This window comes from Oncorhynchus mykiss, chromosome 3, assembly GCF_013265735.2.
Source record: "Oncorhynchus mykiss isolate Arlee chromosome 3, USDA_OmykA_1.1, whole genome shotgun sequence".
Lineage (NCBI taxonomy): Eukaryota > Metazoa > Chordata > Actinopteri > Salmoniformes > Salmonidae > Oncorhynchus > Oncorhynchus mykiss.
Window position 1 is genome coordinate 11909608 of NC_048567.1, and position 16145 is coordinate 11925752.

Here is a 16145-nt window from a genome sequence, read left to right on the forward strand (position 1 = left end):
ACACACACACACACACAGGTTAGCAATGATGGAAGAACTTGTATACTAACATACCCATACAGGTTAAAAATGATGGAAGAACTCATATACTAACATACCCATACAGGTTAAAAATGATGGAAGAACTTGTATACTAACTCACCCACACAGGTTAGCAATGATGGAAGAAGTCGTATACTAACTAACACACACACAGGTTAGCAATGATGGAAGAACTCGTATACTAACTAACACACACAGGTTAGCAATGATGGAAGAACTCATATACTAACTAACACACAGGTTAGCAATGATGGAAGAACTCAAATGAACTAACACACAGGTTAGCAATGATGGAAGAACTCGTACACTAACACACACACAGCTTAGCAATGATGGAAGAACTCGTATACTAACTAACACACACAGGTTAGCAATGATGGAAGAACCCGTATACTAACTAACACACACAGGTTAGCAATGATGGAAGAACTCGTACACTAACACACACACAGCTTAGCAATGATGGAAGAACTCGTATACTAACACACACACAGGTTAGCAATGATGGAAGAACTCATAAATGAACTAACACACAGGTTAGCAATGATGGAAGAACCCGTATACTAACTAACACACACAGGTTAGCAATGATGGAAGAACTCATATACTAACTAACACACACAGGTTAGCAATGATGGAAGAACCCGTATACTACCTAACACACACACACACACACACATAGGTTAGCAATGATGGAAGAACTCGTATACTAACACACACACACAGGTTAGCAATGATGGAAGAACTCGTATACTAACTAACACACACAGGTTAGCAATGATGGAAGAACTTGTATACTAACTAACACACACACAGGTTAGCAATGATGGAAGAACTTGTATACTAACTAACACACACAGGTTAGCAATGATGGAAGAACTCGTATACTAACATACCCACACACAGGTTAGCAATGATGGAAGAACTTGTATACTAACTAACACACACAGGTTAGCAATGATGGAAGAACTCGTATACTAACTAACACACACACACACACACACACACACACACACACACACAGGTTAGCAATGATGGAAGAACTCATAAACAAACTAACACACAGGTTAGCAATGATAAAAGAACCCGTATACTACCTAACACACACACACAGGTTAGCAATGATGGAAGAACTCGTATACTAACACACACACAGGTTAGCAATGATGGAAGAACTCATATACTAACTAACACAAACAGGTTAGCAATAATGGAATAACTCATATACTAACTAACACACACAGGTTAGCAATAATGGAATAACTCATATACTAACTAACACACACAGGTTTGCAATGATGGAAGAACCCGTATACTACCTAACACACACACACAAACACACAGGTTAGCAATGATGGAAGAACTCATATACTAACTAACACACAGAGGTTTGCAATGATGGAAGAACTCATATACTACCTAACACACACACAGGTTAGCAATAATGGAATAACTCATATACTAACTAACACACACAGGTTAGCAATGATGGAAGAACTCGTATACTAACTAACACACACACAGGTTAGCAATGATGGAAGAACTTGTATACTAACATACCCACACAGGTTAGCAATGATGGAAGAACTCGTATACTAACTAACACACACACAGGTTAGCAATGATGGAAGAACTCATATACTAACTAACACACACAGGTTAGCAATGATGGAAGAACTTGTAAACTAACTAACACACACAGGTTAGCAATGATGGAAGAACTCGTATACTAACATACACACAGGTTAGCAATGATGGAAGGACTCGTATACTAACACACACACACACACACACACACACACACACACACACAGGTTAGCAATGATGGAAGAACTCATAAACGAACTAACATACAGGTTAGCAATGATAGAAGAACCCGTATACTACCTAACACACACACAGGTTAGCAATGATGGAAGAACTCATATACTAACTAACACAGGTTAGCAATGATGGAAGAACTCATATACTAACTAACACACACACACAGGTTAGCAATGATGGAAGAACTCGTATACTAACTAACACACACACAGGTTAGCAATGATGGAAGAACTTGTATACTACCTAACACACACACAGGTTAGCAATGATGGAAGAACTCGTATACTACCTAACACACACACAGGTTAGCAATGATGGAAGAACTCATATACTAACTAACACAGGTTAGCAATGATGGAAGAACTCGTATACTAACTAACACACACACAGGTTAGCAATGATGGAAAAACTCATATACTAACTAACACACACAGGTTAGCAATGATGGAAGAACTTGTAAACTAACTAACACACACAGGTTAGCAATGATGGAAGAACTCGTATACTAACATACACACAGGTTAGCAATGATGGAAGGACTCGTATACTAACTAACACACACACACACACACACACACAGGTTAGCAATGATGGAAGAACTCATAAACGAACTAACATACAGGTTAGCAATGATAGAAGAACCCGTATCCTACCTAACACACACACAGGTTAGCAATAATGGAATAACTCATATACTAACACACACAGGTTTGCAATGATGGAATAACTCATATATAAACTAACACACAGAGGTTTGCAATGATGGAAGAACTCATATACTACCTAACACACACACAGGTTAGCAATGATGGAAGACTCCGGAGACGGGCACACCGTGCACCACTCCCTAGCATTCTTCTTGCCAATGTCCAGTCTCTTGACAACAAGGTTGATGAAATCCGAGCAAGGGTAGCATTCCAGAGGGACATCAGAGACTGTAACGTTCTTTGCTTCACGGAAACGTGGCTCACTGGAGAGACTCTATCCGAAGCGGTGCAGCCAACGGGTTTCTCCACGCATCGCGCAGACAGAAACAAACAACTTTCTGGTAAGAAGAGGGGCGGGGGCGTATGCCTTATGACTAACGCGACATGGTGTGATGAAAGAAACATACAGGAACTCAAATCCTTCTGTTCACCTGATTTAGAATTCCTCACAATCAAATGTAGACCGCATTATCTACCAAGAGAATTCTCTTCGATTATAATCACAGCCGTATATATCCCCCCCCAAGCAGACACATCGATGGCACTGAACAAACTTTATTTAACTCTTTGCAAACTGGAAACCATTCATCCGGAGGCTGCATTCATTGTAGCTGGGGATTTTAACAAGGCTAATCTGAAAACAAGACTCCCTAAATTTTATCAGCATATCGATTGCGCAACCAGGGGTGGAAAGACCTTGGATCATTGTTACTCTAACTTCCGCGACGCATATAAGGCCCTGCCCCGCCCCCCTTTCGGAAAAGCTGACCACGACTCCATTTTGTTGATCCCTGCCTACAGACAGAAATTAAAACAAGAGGCTCCCACGCTGAGGCCTGTCCAACGCTGGTCCGACCAAGCTGACTCCACACTCCAAGACTGCTTCCACCACGCGGACTGGGACATGTTTCGTATTGCGTCAGACAACAACATTGACGAATACGCTGATTCGGTGTGTGAGTTCATTAGAACGTGCGTTGAAGATGTCGTTCCCATAGCAACGATTAAAACATTCCCTAACCAGAAACCGTGGATTGATGGCAGCATTCGCGTGAAACTGAAAGCGCGAACCACTGCTTTTAATCAGGGCAAGGTGTCTGGTAACATGACCGAATACAAACAGTGCAGCTATTCCCTCCGCAAGGCTATCAAACAAGCTAAGCGTCAGTACAGAGACAAAGTAGAATCTCAATTCAACGGCTCAGACACAAGAGGCATGTGGCAGGGTCTACATTCAATCACGGACTACAGGAAGAAATCCAGCCCAGTCACGGACCAGGATGTCCTGCTCCCAGGCAGACTAAATAACTTTTTTGCCCGCTTTGAGGACAATACAGAGCAACTGACACGGCCTGCAACGAAAACATGCGGTCTCTCCTTCACTGCAGCCGAGGTGAGTAAGACATTTAAACGTGTTAACCCTCGCAAGGCTGCAGGCCCAGACGGCATCCCCAGCCGCGCCCTCAGAGCATGCGCAGACCAGCTGGCCGGTGTGTTTACGGACATATTCAATCAATCCCTATACCAGTCTGCTGTTCCCACATGCTTCAAGAGGGCCACCATTGTTCCTGTTCCCAAGAAAGCTAAGGTAACTGAGCTAAACGACTACCGCCCCGTAGCACTCACTTCCGTCATCATGAAGTGCTTTGAGAGACTAGTCAAGGACCATATCACCTCCACCCTACCTGACACCCTAGACCCACTCCAATTTGCTTACCGCCCAAATAGGTCCACAGACGATGCAATCTCAACCACACTGCACACCGCCCTAACCCATCTGGACAAGAGGAATACCTATGTGAGAATGCTGTTCATTGACTACAGCTCGGCATTCAACACCATAGTACCCTCCAAGCTCGTCATCAAGCTCGAGACCCTGGGTCTCGACCCCGCCCTGTGCAACTGGGTACTGGACTTCCTGACGGGCCGCCCCCAGGTGGTGAGGGTAGGCAACAACATCTCCTCCCCGCTGATCCTCAACACTGGGGCCCCACAAGGGTGCGTTCTGAGCCCTCTCCTGTACTCCCTGTTCACCCACGACTGCGTGGCCACGCACGCCTCCAACTCAATCATCAAGTTTGCGGACGACACGACAGTGGTAGGCTTGATTACCAACAACGACGAGACGGCCTACAGGGAGGAGGTGAGGGCCCTCGGAGTGTGGTGTCAGGAAAATAACCTCACACTCAACGTCAACAAAACTAAGGAGATGATTGTGGACTTCAGGAAACAGCAGAGGGAACACCCCCCTATCCACATCGATGGAACAGTAGTGGAGAGGGTAGCAAGTTTTAAGTTCCTCGGCATACACATCACAGACAAACTGAATTGGTCCACACACACAGACAGCATTGTGAAGAAGGCGCAGCAGCGCCTCTTCAACCTCAGGAGGCTGAAGAAATTCGGCTTGTCACCAAAAGCACTCACAAACTTCTACAGATGCACAATCGAGAGCATCCTGGCGGGCTGTATCACCGCCTGGTACGGCAACTGCTCCGCCCTCAACCGTAAGGCTCTCCAGAGGGTGGTGAGGTCTGCACAACGCATCACCGGGGGCAAACTACCTGCCCTCCAGGACACCTACACCACCCGATGTCACAGGAAGGCCATAAAGATCATCAAGGACATCAACCACCCGAGCCACTGCCTGTTCACCCCGCTATCATCCAGAAGGCGAGGTCAGTACAGGTGCATCAAAGCTGGGACCGAGAGACTGAAAAACAGCTTCTATCTCAAGGCCATCAGACTGTTAAACAGCCACCACTAACATTGAGTGGCTGCTGCCAACACACTGACACTGACTCAACTCCAGCCACTTTAATAATGGGAATTGATGGGAAATGATGTAAATATATCACTAGCCACTTTAAACAATGCTACCTTATATAATGTTACTTACCCTACATTATTCATCTCATATGCATACGTATATACTGTACTCTGTATCCTTATGTAATACATGTATCACTAGCCACTTTAACTATGCCACTTTGTTTACATACTCATCTCATATGTATATACTGTACTCGATACCATCTACTGTATCTTGCCTATGCTGCTCTGTACCATCACTCATTCATATATCCTTATGTACATATTCTTTATCCCCTTACACTGTGTACAAGACAGTAGTTTTGGAATTGTTAGTTAGATTACTTGTTGGTTATTACTGCATTGTCGGAACTAGAAGCACAAGCATTTCGCTACACTCGCATTAACATCTGCTAACCATGTGTATGTGACAAATAAAATTTGATTTGACTACCTAACACACACACACAGGTTAGCAATGATGGAAGAACACGTATACTACCTAACACACACACACAGGTTAGCAATGATGGAAGAACTCGTATACTACCTAACACACACACACACAGGTTAGCATTGATGGAAGAACTCGTATATTAACTAACACACACAAGTTAGCAATGATGGAAGAACTTGTATACTAACACACACACAGGTTAGCAATGATGGAAGAACTTGTATACTAACTAACACACACAGGTTAGCAATGATAGAAGAACTTGTATACTACCTAACACACACACACACACAGGTTAGCAATTGTGGAAAAAACTTGTATACTAACACACACACAGGTTAGCAATGATGGAAGAACTCATATACTAACTAACACACACAGGTTAGCAATGATGGAAGAACTTGTATACTAACTAACACACACACACAGGTTAGCAATGATGGGAAGAACTCGTATACTAACTAACACACACACACAGGTTAGCAATGATGGAAGAACTCGTATATTAACTAACACACACAAGTTAGTATACAAGTTCTTCCATCATTGCTAACTAACACACACAGGTTAGCAATGATGGAAGAACCCCTATACTACCTAACACACACAGGTTAGCAATGATGGAAGAACACGTATACTACCTAACACACACACACAGGTTAGCAATGATGGAAGAACTCGTATACTACCTAACACACACACACAGGTTAGCAATGATGGGAAGAACTCGTATACTAACTAACACACACAGGTTAGCAATGATGGAAGAACTTGTATACTAACTAACACACACAGGTTAGCAATGATGGAAGAACCCGTATACTACCTAACACACACACACAGGTTAGCAATGATGGAAGAACACGTATACTACCTAACACACACACACAGGTTAGCAATGATGGAAGAACTCGTATACTACCTAACACACACACACACACAGGTTAGCAATGATGAAGAACTTGTGTTCTAACTAACACACACAAGTTAGCAATGATGAAGAACTGGTGTACTAACTAACACACACAGGTGAGCAATGATAGAAGAATTTGTGTACTAACGCACACACGGATTAGCAATGACGGAAGAACTCGTATACTAACGCACACACAAATACAAACACAGGTGAGCAATGATGGAAGAACTCGTATACTAACGCACACACACGTGAGCAATGATGGAATAACACGTATACAAATAAACACACACATACACAGGTTAGCAATGTTTGAAGAACTTGCATACAAACACATACAAGTGTAATAACACAGACTAAGAATTATGGGTCATCTCTCCTGTTCATCACCTTCCATAGTATCTCTCTCACACACACACCTCCTCCTCCTCGTCCTTGACGACGTATTGGGCCACTTTGAAGGAGCTGAGGTACTCGTTCATGCTCTGGATCTCTGTGTCCTCAGTGGACTCTGACTCCTGGTTCCTGTCCAGCAGTCTGTCTATGGCCTTGTCATCATAATGGATGACCTGGCTGTCATCCTCCTTGTTGTCCCCTGAGACGGAAAGGGACAAGGAAAGAGAGTGGCATACAATGAAAGAGTGTGTAAGAAAGACTGGAGAGGCCACACACCTAGTTTCCAGGTTGTTAGTTTGAAGGAAAACCAGCGGGCATTACGGCCCCCGACAACGGGAATGACTACCTGTTTGGAGTGGACTGACCTGGTTATGGTTAGTAGTTAATGACTCACCCTCTCCCAGCTCGTCCTTGAACAGCTCCTCTGTTCCAAACTTGAGGATGTCATCCAGCTCCTGTTTAGACATGGAACCTGTCTTACTGCCCAGCCCAGGACGTACCACCAGGTGGGTCAACATCATCTTCTTCTTAGCCACCTGCAGGAGAGGATGAGAGGAGAATTAGTGTCTGTCTTTTACCTACCACTCTGTATGAGTCTGGTAGGCCTTGGTATATTGGGTTTACCTGAGTGATCCGCTCTTCCACAGACGCCTTGGTAACGAAGCGATAGATCATAACCTTCTTATTCTGACCAATCCTGTGAGCTCTGCTGAATGCCTGAGAGAGAGGGGAAGAGATTGGAAGAGGAGAGATGAGCAGGAGGCGTGCGTCAAGTGTGTGTGTGTGTGTGTGTGTGTGTGTGTACCTGGATGTCGTTGTGGGGGTTCCAGTCGGAGTCGTAGATGACGACAGTATCGGCGGTTGCCAGATTGATGCCCAAACCTCCCGCTCTGGTAGAGAGCAGGAAGGCAAACTGAGGGGCGCCAGGAGCTGAGGAGAGAGAGAGAGAGAGGAGAAGGGAGAGAGAGAGAGAGAGAGGAGAAGGGAGAGAGAGAGGGAGAGGAGAAGGGAGAGAGAGAGGGAGAGGAGAAGGGAGAGAGAGAGGAGAAGGGAGAGAAAGAGGGAGGGAGGGGACAAAAGACAAATAGATACTTCCATTTAATATTTTTTCCCAGTTAAAGTTACTGTTCCAATTGTGCTGTTGTTAGTGTATCCATGAACCCATGTGTGTGTGTCTCACCGTTGAAGCGGTCGATGGCCTCTTGTCTCATGCCCCCCGTTACACCTCCATCAATCCTCTCGTACTTATAACCCTCGTTCTCCAGGAAGTCCTCCAGCAGGTCCAACATCTTAGTCATCTACCAGGAGACAGAGACAGTTAGTGTGTGTGTGTGTGTGTGTGTGTGTGTGTGTGTGTGTGTGTGTGTGTGTGTGTGTGTACCTGAGAGAAGACGAGCACTCTATGTCCTCCCTCCTTGAGTTTAACCATCATCTTTTGCAGCAGAGTCAGTTTCCCAGAAGCCCTTGTGAGGGCACTGCCCTCGTACATTCCGTTTGGAATCTTTGGCGCCTCCTGCAGGAAATCAATCAAACATCTGTCAATTCATTAATTAAAGCTCATCATCAAGCAGACTGCATCCAGATCAAAGCATCTTAACACATTCTGTTTAGTACATTAGGTTTAGTTCTGGAAATATAACCAACAAAATCATATACATTCAAGACAACATTTACTCGTATACAAACACATGCCATCCTTCAAGCACCGAATCAATGGTATGGCCCATGTCTCAGAGAATGGGTTGAGATCGTACCATTGCGGCTCCGGGAAAGAGGTAGGGGTGGTTGCAACACTTCTTGAGGTCCATGACCACGTTGAGCAGGGACACTTGGTTTCCTCCTCCGCGGGTGTTCAGGGCGTCAAAGTTACGTGTCAAGATGAACTTGTAGTACTTCCTGCATCACACAATTAAATTAATACCAGAAAACAAGAAATAGAAGCCAACATGAGACTTCTGCAACACTACACTACTGATATTCAATCCTCTATTTACTTATTTTCTATACTTCTTCTCCACTCATTAGCATGTGCTAGCACTGATTGTACTGTATTGTTGAGGGAGATAGCAAGTAAGCATTTCGCTGCACCTTTTAGACCTGCTGTAAACTGTGTATGTGGCGAATTTGATTTGATTGCTAGTACCATCCTCCCCACCCTCCCCTCGTCCTCCTCATCACTTACTTCTGCATGGGGCTGAGCTCCACTCGTAGGATGAGCTCTGTTTTGGTGGGCATGTGTTTGAAGACGTCGGCCTTCAGTCTCCTGAGCATGTGTGGTCCCAGCATGTCATGCAACTTCTTGATCTGGTCTTCTTTGGCGATGTCAGCAAACTCTTCCAGGAATCCCTCTAGGTTACTGCAGAGCAGAGAGGGAGAGAAGAGGGGGGGGGGGACTTTTGTTATTGTTTTGGTTACTGGATTTGTTCAAAAGGAAACATCAGGACTACAAAACACTAAACAATAGCAGCACTCACTCACACACACACACACCCACACCCACAGTAGTGTAGGCATACTGACTTGAATCTCACTGGGGTGAGGAAGTTGAGCAGGTGGAAGAGTTCCTCCAGGTTGTTCTGTAGAGGTGTACCAGTCAGCAGCAGCTTGTGCTGGAGAGGGTAGTTATTCAGAATCCTAAAGAACTACACAGAGAGAGAGATAGAGACAGCGTTTTATGCTTCCGCTGTCTTCTTCACAAAACAGGGTGATCTCTCATCTTTGACAGGTTATAACCATAACCATAACCATAACCATAACTATACTAATAAACGCTGTATTTAGTATGCAAGGATATGTCATATTATAATGTTTATGGTACTGGTTAGAAAAATAATGGTTATGGTACTGGTTATGACTATAATGTTTATGGTACTGGTTATGACTTTAATGGTTATGGTACTGGTTATGACTATAATGGTTATGGTACTGGTTATGACTATAATGGTTATGGTACTAGTTATGACTATAATGGTTAAGGTACTGGTTAAGTCTCTAATGGTTATGGTACTGGTTATGTCTCTAATGGTTATGGTACTGGTTATGTCTCTAATGGTTATGGTACTGGTTATGTCTCTAATGGTTATGGTACTGGTTATGTCTCTAATGGTTATGGTACTGGTTATGTCTCTAATGGTTATGGTACTGGTTATGTCTCTAATGGTTATGGTTATGTCTCTTATGGTTATGTCTCTAATGGTTATGGTACTGGTTATGTCTCTAATGGTTATGACTATAATGGTTATGGTACTGGTTATGTCTCTAATGGTTATGGTACTGGTTATGACTATAATGGTTATGGTACTGGTTATGTCTCTAATGGTTATGACTATAATAGTTATGGTACTGGTTATGACTATAATGGTTATGGTACTGGTTATGTCTCTAATGTTTATGGTACTGGTTATGACTATAATGGTTATGGTACTGGTTATGACTATAATGGTTATGGTACTGGTTATGACTATAATGGTTATGGTACTGGTTATGACTATAATGGTTATGGTACTGGTTATGTCTCTAATGGTTATGGTACTGGTTACAGTGCATTCGAAAAGTTAACAGAGCCCTTGACTTTTTCCACATTTTGTTACATTACAGCCTTATTCTAAAATGTATTAAATTATTTTTTTTATCTCACTAATCTACACACAATACCCGATAATGACAAAGTGAAAACAAGTTTTTAGAAAGGTTTACACATTAAAAATAAAAACAGAAATACCTTATTTACATATGTATTCAGACCCTTTGCTATGAGTCTCAAAATTGAGCTCAGGTGTATCCTGTTTCCATTGATCATTCTTGAGATGTTTCTACAACTTGATTGGAGTCCACCTGTGGTAAATTCAATTGATTGGACATGATTTGGAAAGGCACACACCTGCCTATATAAAGTCCCACAGTTGACAGTGCATGTCAGAACAAAAACCAAGCCGTGAGGTCGAAGGAATTGTCCGTAGAGCTCCAAGACAGGATTGTGTCAAGGTACAGATCTGGGGAAGGGTACCAAAAAACGTCTGCATCATTGAAGGTCCCCAAGAACACAGCGGCCTCCATCATTCTTAAATGTAAGAAGTTTGGAACCACTAAGACTCTTCCTAGAGCTGGCTGCCCGGAAAAACTGAGCAGTCAGGGGAGAAGGGCCTTGATCAGGGAGGTGACCAAGAACCAGGTGGTCACTCTGACAGAGCTCCAGAGTTCCTCTGTGGAGATGGCAGAACCTTTCAGAAGGACAATAATATCTGCAGCACTCCACCAATCAGGCCTTCACGGTAGTGGCCAGACGGAAGCCACTCCTCAGTAAAAAGCACATGACAGCCCACTTGAAGTTTGCCAAAAAGCCACCTAAAGACTCTCAGACCATGAGAAACAAGATGCTCTGGTTTGATGAAACCATTATTGAACTCTTTGGACTGAATGCCAAGAGCCACGTCTGGAGGAAACCTGGCACCATCCCGTTTATCAGCGGCAGGGACTGGGACACTATTCAGGATGGAGGGAAAGATGAACGGAGCAAAGTGCAGAGAGATCCTTGATGAAAACCTGCTTCAGAGCACTCAGGACCTCAGAGTGGGGCAAAGGTTCACCTTACAACATGACAACAACCCTAAGCACATAGTCAAGACAACACTTTGGGACAAGCTGGTTATGACTATAATGGTTATGGTACTGGTTATGACTATAATGGTTATGGTACTGGTTATGACTATAATGGTTAAGGTACTGGTTAAGTCTCTAATGGTTATGGTACTGGTTATGTCTCTAATGGTTATGGTACTGGTTATGTCTCTAATGGTTATGGTACTGGTTATGTCTCTAATGGTTATGGTACTGGTTATGTCTCTAATGGTTATGGTACTGGTTATGTCTCTAATGGTTATGACTATAATGGTTATGTCTCTAATGGTTATGGTACTGGTTATGACTATAATGGTTATGGTACTGGTTATGTCTCTAATGGTTATGGTACTGGTTATGTCTCTAATGGTTATGACTATAATGGTTATGGTACTGGTTATGTCTCTAATGGTTATGGTACTGGTTATGACTCTAATGGTTATGACTATAATGGTTATGGTACTGGTTATGACTATAATGGTTATGGTACTGGTTATGTCTCTAATGTTTATGGTACTGGTTATGACTATAATGGTTATGGTACTGGTTATGACTATAATGGTTATGGTACTGGTTATGACTATAATGGTTATGGTACTGGTTATGTCTCTAATGTTTATGGTACTGGTTATGACTATAATGGTTATGGTACTGGTTATGACTATAATGGTTATGGTACAGGTTATGGCTATAATGGTTATGGTACTGGTTATGACTATAATGGCTATGGCTATAATGGTTATGGTACTGGTTATGACTATAATGGTTATGGTACTGGTTATGACTATAATGGTTATGGTACTGGTTATGACTATAATGGCTATGACTATAATGTTTATGGCTATAATGGTTATGGTACTGGTTATGGCTATAATGGTTATGGTACTGGTTATGACTATAATGGTTATGGTACTGGTTATGGCTATAATGGTTATGGTACTGGTTATGACTATAATGGTTATGGTACTGGCTATGGCTATAATGGTTATGGTACTGGTTATGACTATAATGGTTATGGCTATAATGGTTATGGTACTGGTTATGACTATAATGGTTATGGTACTGGTTATGACTATAATGGCTATGACTATAATGTTTATGGCTATAATGGTTATGGTACTGGTTATGGCTATAATGGTTATGGTACTGGTTATGACTATAATAGTTATGGTACTGGTTATGACTATAATGGTTATGGTACTGGTTATGAATATAATGGTTATGGTACTGGTTATGACTATAATGGTTATGGTACTGGTTATGTCTATAATGGTTATGGTACTGGTTATGTCTATAATGGTTATGGTACTGGTTAAGACTATAATGGTTATGGTACTGATTATGACTATAATGGTTATGGTACTGGTTATGTCTCTAATGGTTATGGTACTGGTTATGACTATAATGGTCATGGTACTGGTTATGTGTCTAATGGTTATGGTACTGGTTATGACTATAATGGTCATGGTACTGGTTATGTGTCTAATGGTTATGGTACTGGTTAAGACTATAATGGTTATGGTACTGGTTATGACTATAATGGTTATGGTACTGGTTATGACTATAATGGTTATGACTAATGGTTATGACTATAATGGTCATGGTACTGGTTATGTCTCTAATGGTTATGGTACTGGTTAAGACTATAATGGTTATGGTACTGGTTATGACTATAATGGTTATGGTACTGGTTATGACTATAATGGTTATGACTAATGGTTATGACTATAACGGTTATGGTACTGGTTATGGCTATAATGGTTATGGTACTGGTTATGACTATAATGGTTATGGTACTGGTTATGACTATAATGGTTATGACTAATGGTTATGACTATAACGGTTATGGTACTGGTTAAGACTATAATGGTTATTGTACTGGTTATGACTAGAATGGTTATTGTACTGGTTATGACTATAATGGTTATGACTAATGGTTATGACTATAATGGTTATGACTAATGGTTATGACTATAACGGTTATGGTACTGGTTATGACTATAATGGTTATTGTACTGGTTATGACTATAATGGTTATTGTACTGGTTATGACTATAATGGTTATGGTACTGGTTATGACTATAATGGTTATGACTAATGGTTATGACTATAACGGTTATGGTACTGGTTATGACTATAATGGTTATTGTACTGGTTATGACTATAATGGTTATTGTACTGGTTAAGACTATAATGGTTATGGTACTGGTTATGACTATAATGGTTATAGTACTGGTTATGACTATAATGGTTATGACTAATGGTTATGACTATAACGGTTATGGTACTGGTTATGACTATAATGGTTATGGTACTGGTTATGACTATAATGGTTATGGCACTGGTTATGACTATAATGGTTATGGTACTGGTTATGACTATAATGGTTATGACTAATGGTTATGACTATAACGGTTATGGTACTGGTTATGACTATAATGGTTATGACTATAATGGTTATTGTACTGGTTATGACTATAATGGTTATGGTACTGGTTAAGACTATAATGGTTATTGTACTGGTTATGACTATAATGCTTATTGTACTGGTTATGACTATAATGGTTATGGTACTGGTTATGACTATAATGGTTATGGTACTGGTTATGACTATAATGGTTATGACTAATGGTTATGACTATAACGGTTATGGTACTGGTTATGACTATAATGGTTATGACTATAATGGTTATTGTACTGGTTATGACTATAATGGTTATGGTACTGGTTAAGACTATAATGGTTATGACTATAGTGGTTATGGTACTGGTTATGACTATAATGGTTATGGTACTGGTTATGGCTATAATGGTTATGGTACTGGTTATGACTATAATGGTTATGGTACTGGTTATGACTATAATGGTTATGACTAATGGTTATGACTATAATGGTTATGGTACTGGTTAAGACTATAATGGTTATTGTACTGGTTATGACTATAATGGTTATTGTACTGGTTATGACTATAATGGTTATGACTAATGGTTATGACTATAATGGTTATGGTACTGGTTAAGACTATAATGGTCATGGTACTGGTTATGACTATAATGGTTATGGTACTGGTTATGACTATAATGGTTATGACTAATGGTTATGACTATAATGGTTATGGTACTGGTTAAGACTATAATGGTTATGATACTGGTTATGACTATAATGGTTATTGTACTGGTGTGTGTCTGACCTTTGACTGGTTGTTCTTCAGCCTGTGTGCCTCATCCACCACCAGACAGGCCCAGTCTATGGAGCCCAGCACAGCCTGGTCTATAGTGATCAGCTCATAGGACGTCAGCAGGACATGGAACTTCACCGATGAGTCTTTCTGCAGGGGGACAGAGCGAGAGGGAGGGGGCAGAGGATTAGGAGGTAACAATAAAGATACAATGAGAAAAAAATCAACAACAACAACAAACATGACCGCACATTATCAGTCTCCCCATCCTCCCATCCCACTCGTCTCTCACCTTCATCTTAGAGGCCTTCTTGCCCCCCCGGATGGCATTACCCTCGAAGGAGAACTCGTTTTCTCTGATGACGGCTCTGCTGTCCTTGTCTCCTACGTAGGTAACCACGTACATGTCCGGGGCCCACAACTCAAACTCTCTCTCCCAGTTAATGATGGTGGACAGGGGGGCGCTCACCAGGAACGGGCCCTTTGAATGACCCTGGAGAGGTGGAAGATCAGGGGTTAATAGGTGAGTGAGTAAAACACTTCAGGTGAATCAGAAAAGAGAAGTGCCTAAGTCTGATTTAGATGCTCTGCCCTTATCCCCTAACATTGGACTGATCATTCACGTCGCTAGGTATTTAGCAGTAGGGTAATAACTCAACCTAGCCTTCTGATAAGACTAGGTGGACTTTGCTTGCATTTGTCCCAGCCTGCCTTTAGGACAGAGTCACTCTTTTTGGACTAGATCCCTTTAATGGGCGGTTTTATTGTTTGTCCAGGGTTTGGCAGTACCCCCACTGAAATTATTGACAAGGGAAGGCAGACTGGACGAGAGACACAAACTTACATACACACAAGATATCTCTTTCACACACACACACACTCTGAAACACATCGCTGTGGAATCAGATGACCACATCCTTTTGCCTATCCAGCACACACAGACCCCAATACAGACCCTACCAACACACCTCTTTGTAGAGTGAGTAGAGGAAGACAGCGGTCTGGACAGTCTTGCCTAGACCCATCTCATCAGCCAGTATAGTGTCAGTGGCCTGAGCCCAGGAGAAACGCAGCCAGTTGAGACCCTCCAGCTGGTAGGGGTGCAGCGTTCCCCCTGTAGTGTCCAGGTAGTCTGGCTGATGGTCAAACTTGATGGTGGGCTGGAGGGGAAGTGGAAGATAAACATCTTCAATTACA

At 42.1% G+C, this 16145-nt stretch overlaps 1 protein-coding gene across 4 annotated transcripts in view; it reads right to left on the reverse strand.

Annotated features, from left to right (window-relative positions):
• The window catches only part of LOC110509399 (chromodomain-helicase-DNA-binding protein 4), a 54932-nt gene that overhangs the window by 13965 nt on the left and 24822 nt on the right, over window positions 1-16145 (reverse strand). For all 4 annotated transcript variants that reach the window (XM_036969174.1, XM_036969167.1, XM_036969169.1 and 1 more), the window contains exons 16-27: window positions 15917-16108; window positions 15241-15441; window positions 14961-15098; window positions 9674-9795; window positions 9336-9509; window positions 8908-9049; window positions 8535-8666; window positions 8334-8451; window positions 7959-8083; window positions 7778-7870; window positions 7548-7689; window positions 7177-7352 (exon numbers count right to left, since the gene is read on the reverse strand). In XM_036969174.1, coding sequence (XP_036825069.1) covers window positions 7177-7352; window positions 7548-7689; window positions 7778-7870; window positions 7959-8083; window positions 8334-8451; window positions 8535-8666; window positions 8908-9049; window positions 9336-9509; window positions 9674-9795; window positions 14961-15098; window positions 15241-15441; window positions 15917-16108 — 1755 coding nt within the window. The remainder of the gene's footprint in view (window positions 1-7176; window positions 7353-7547; window positions 7690-7777; window positions 7871-7958; window positions 8084-8333; window positions 8452-8534; window positions 8667-8907; window positions 9050-9335; window positions 9510-9673; window positions 9796-14960; window positions 15099-15240; window positions 15442-15916; window positions 16109-16145) is intronic.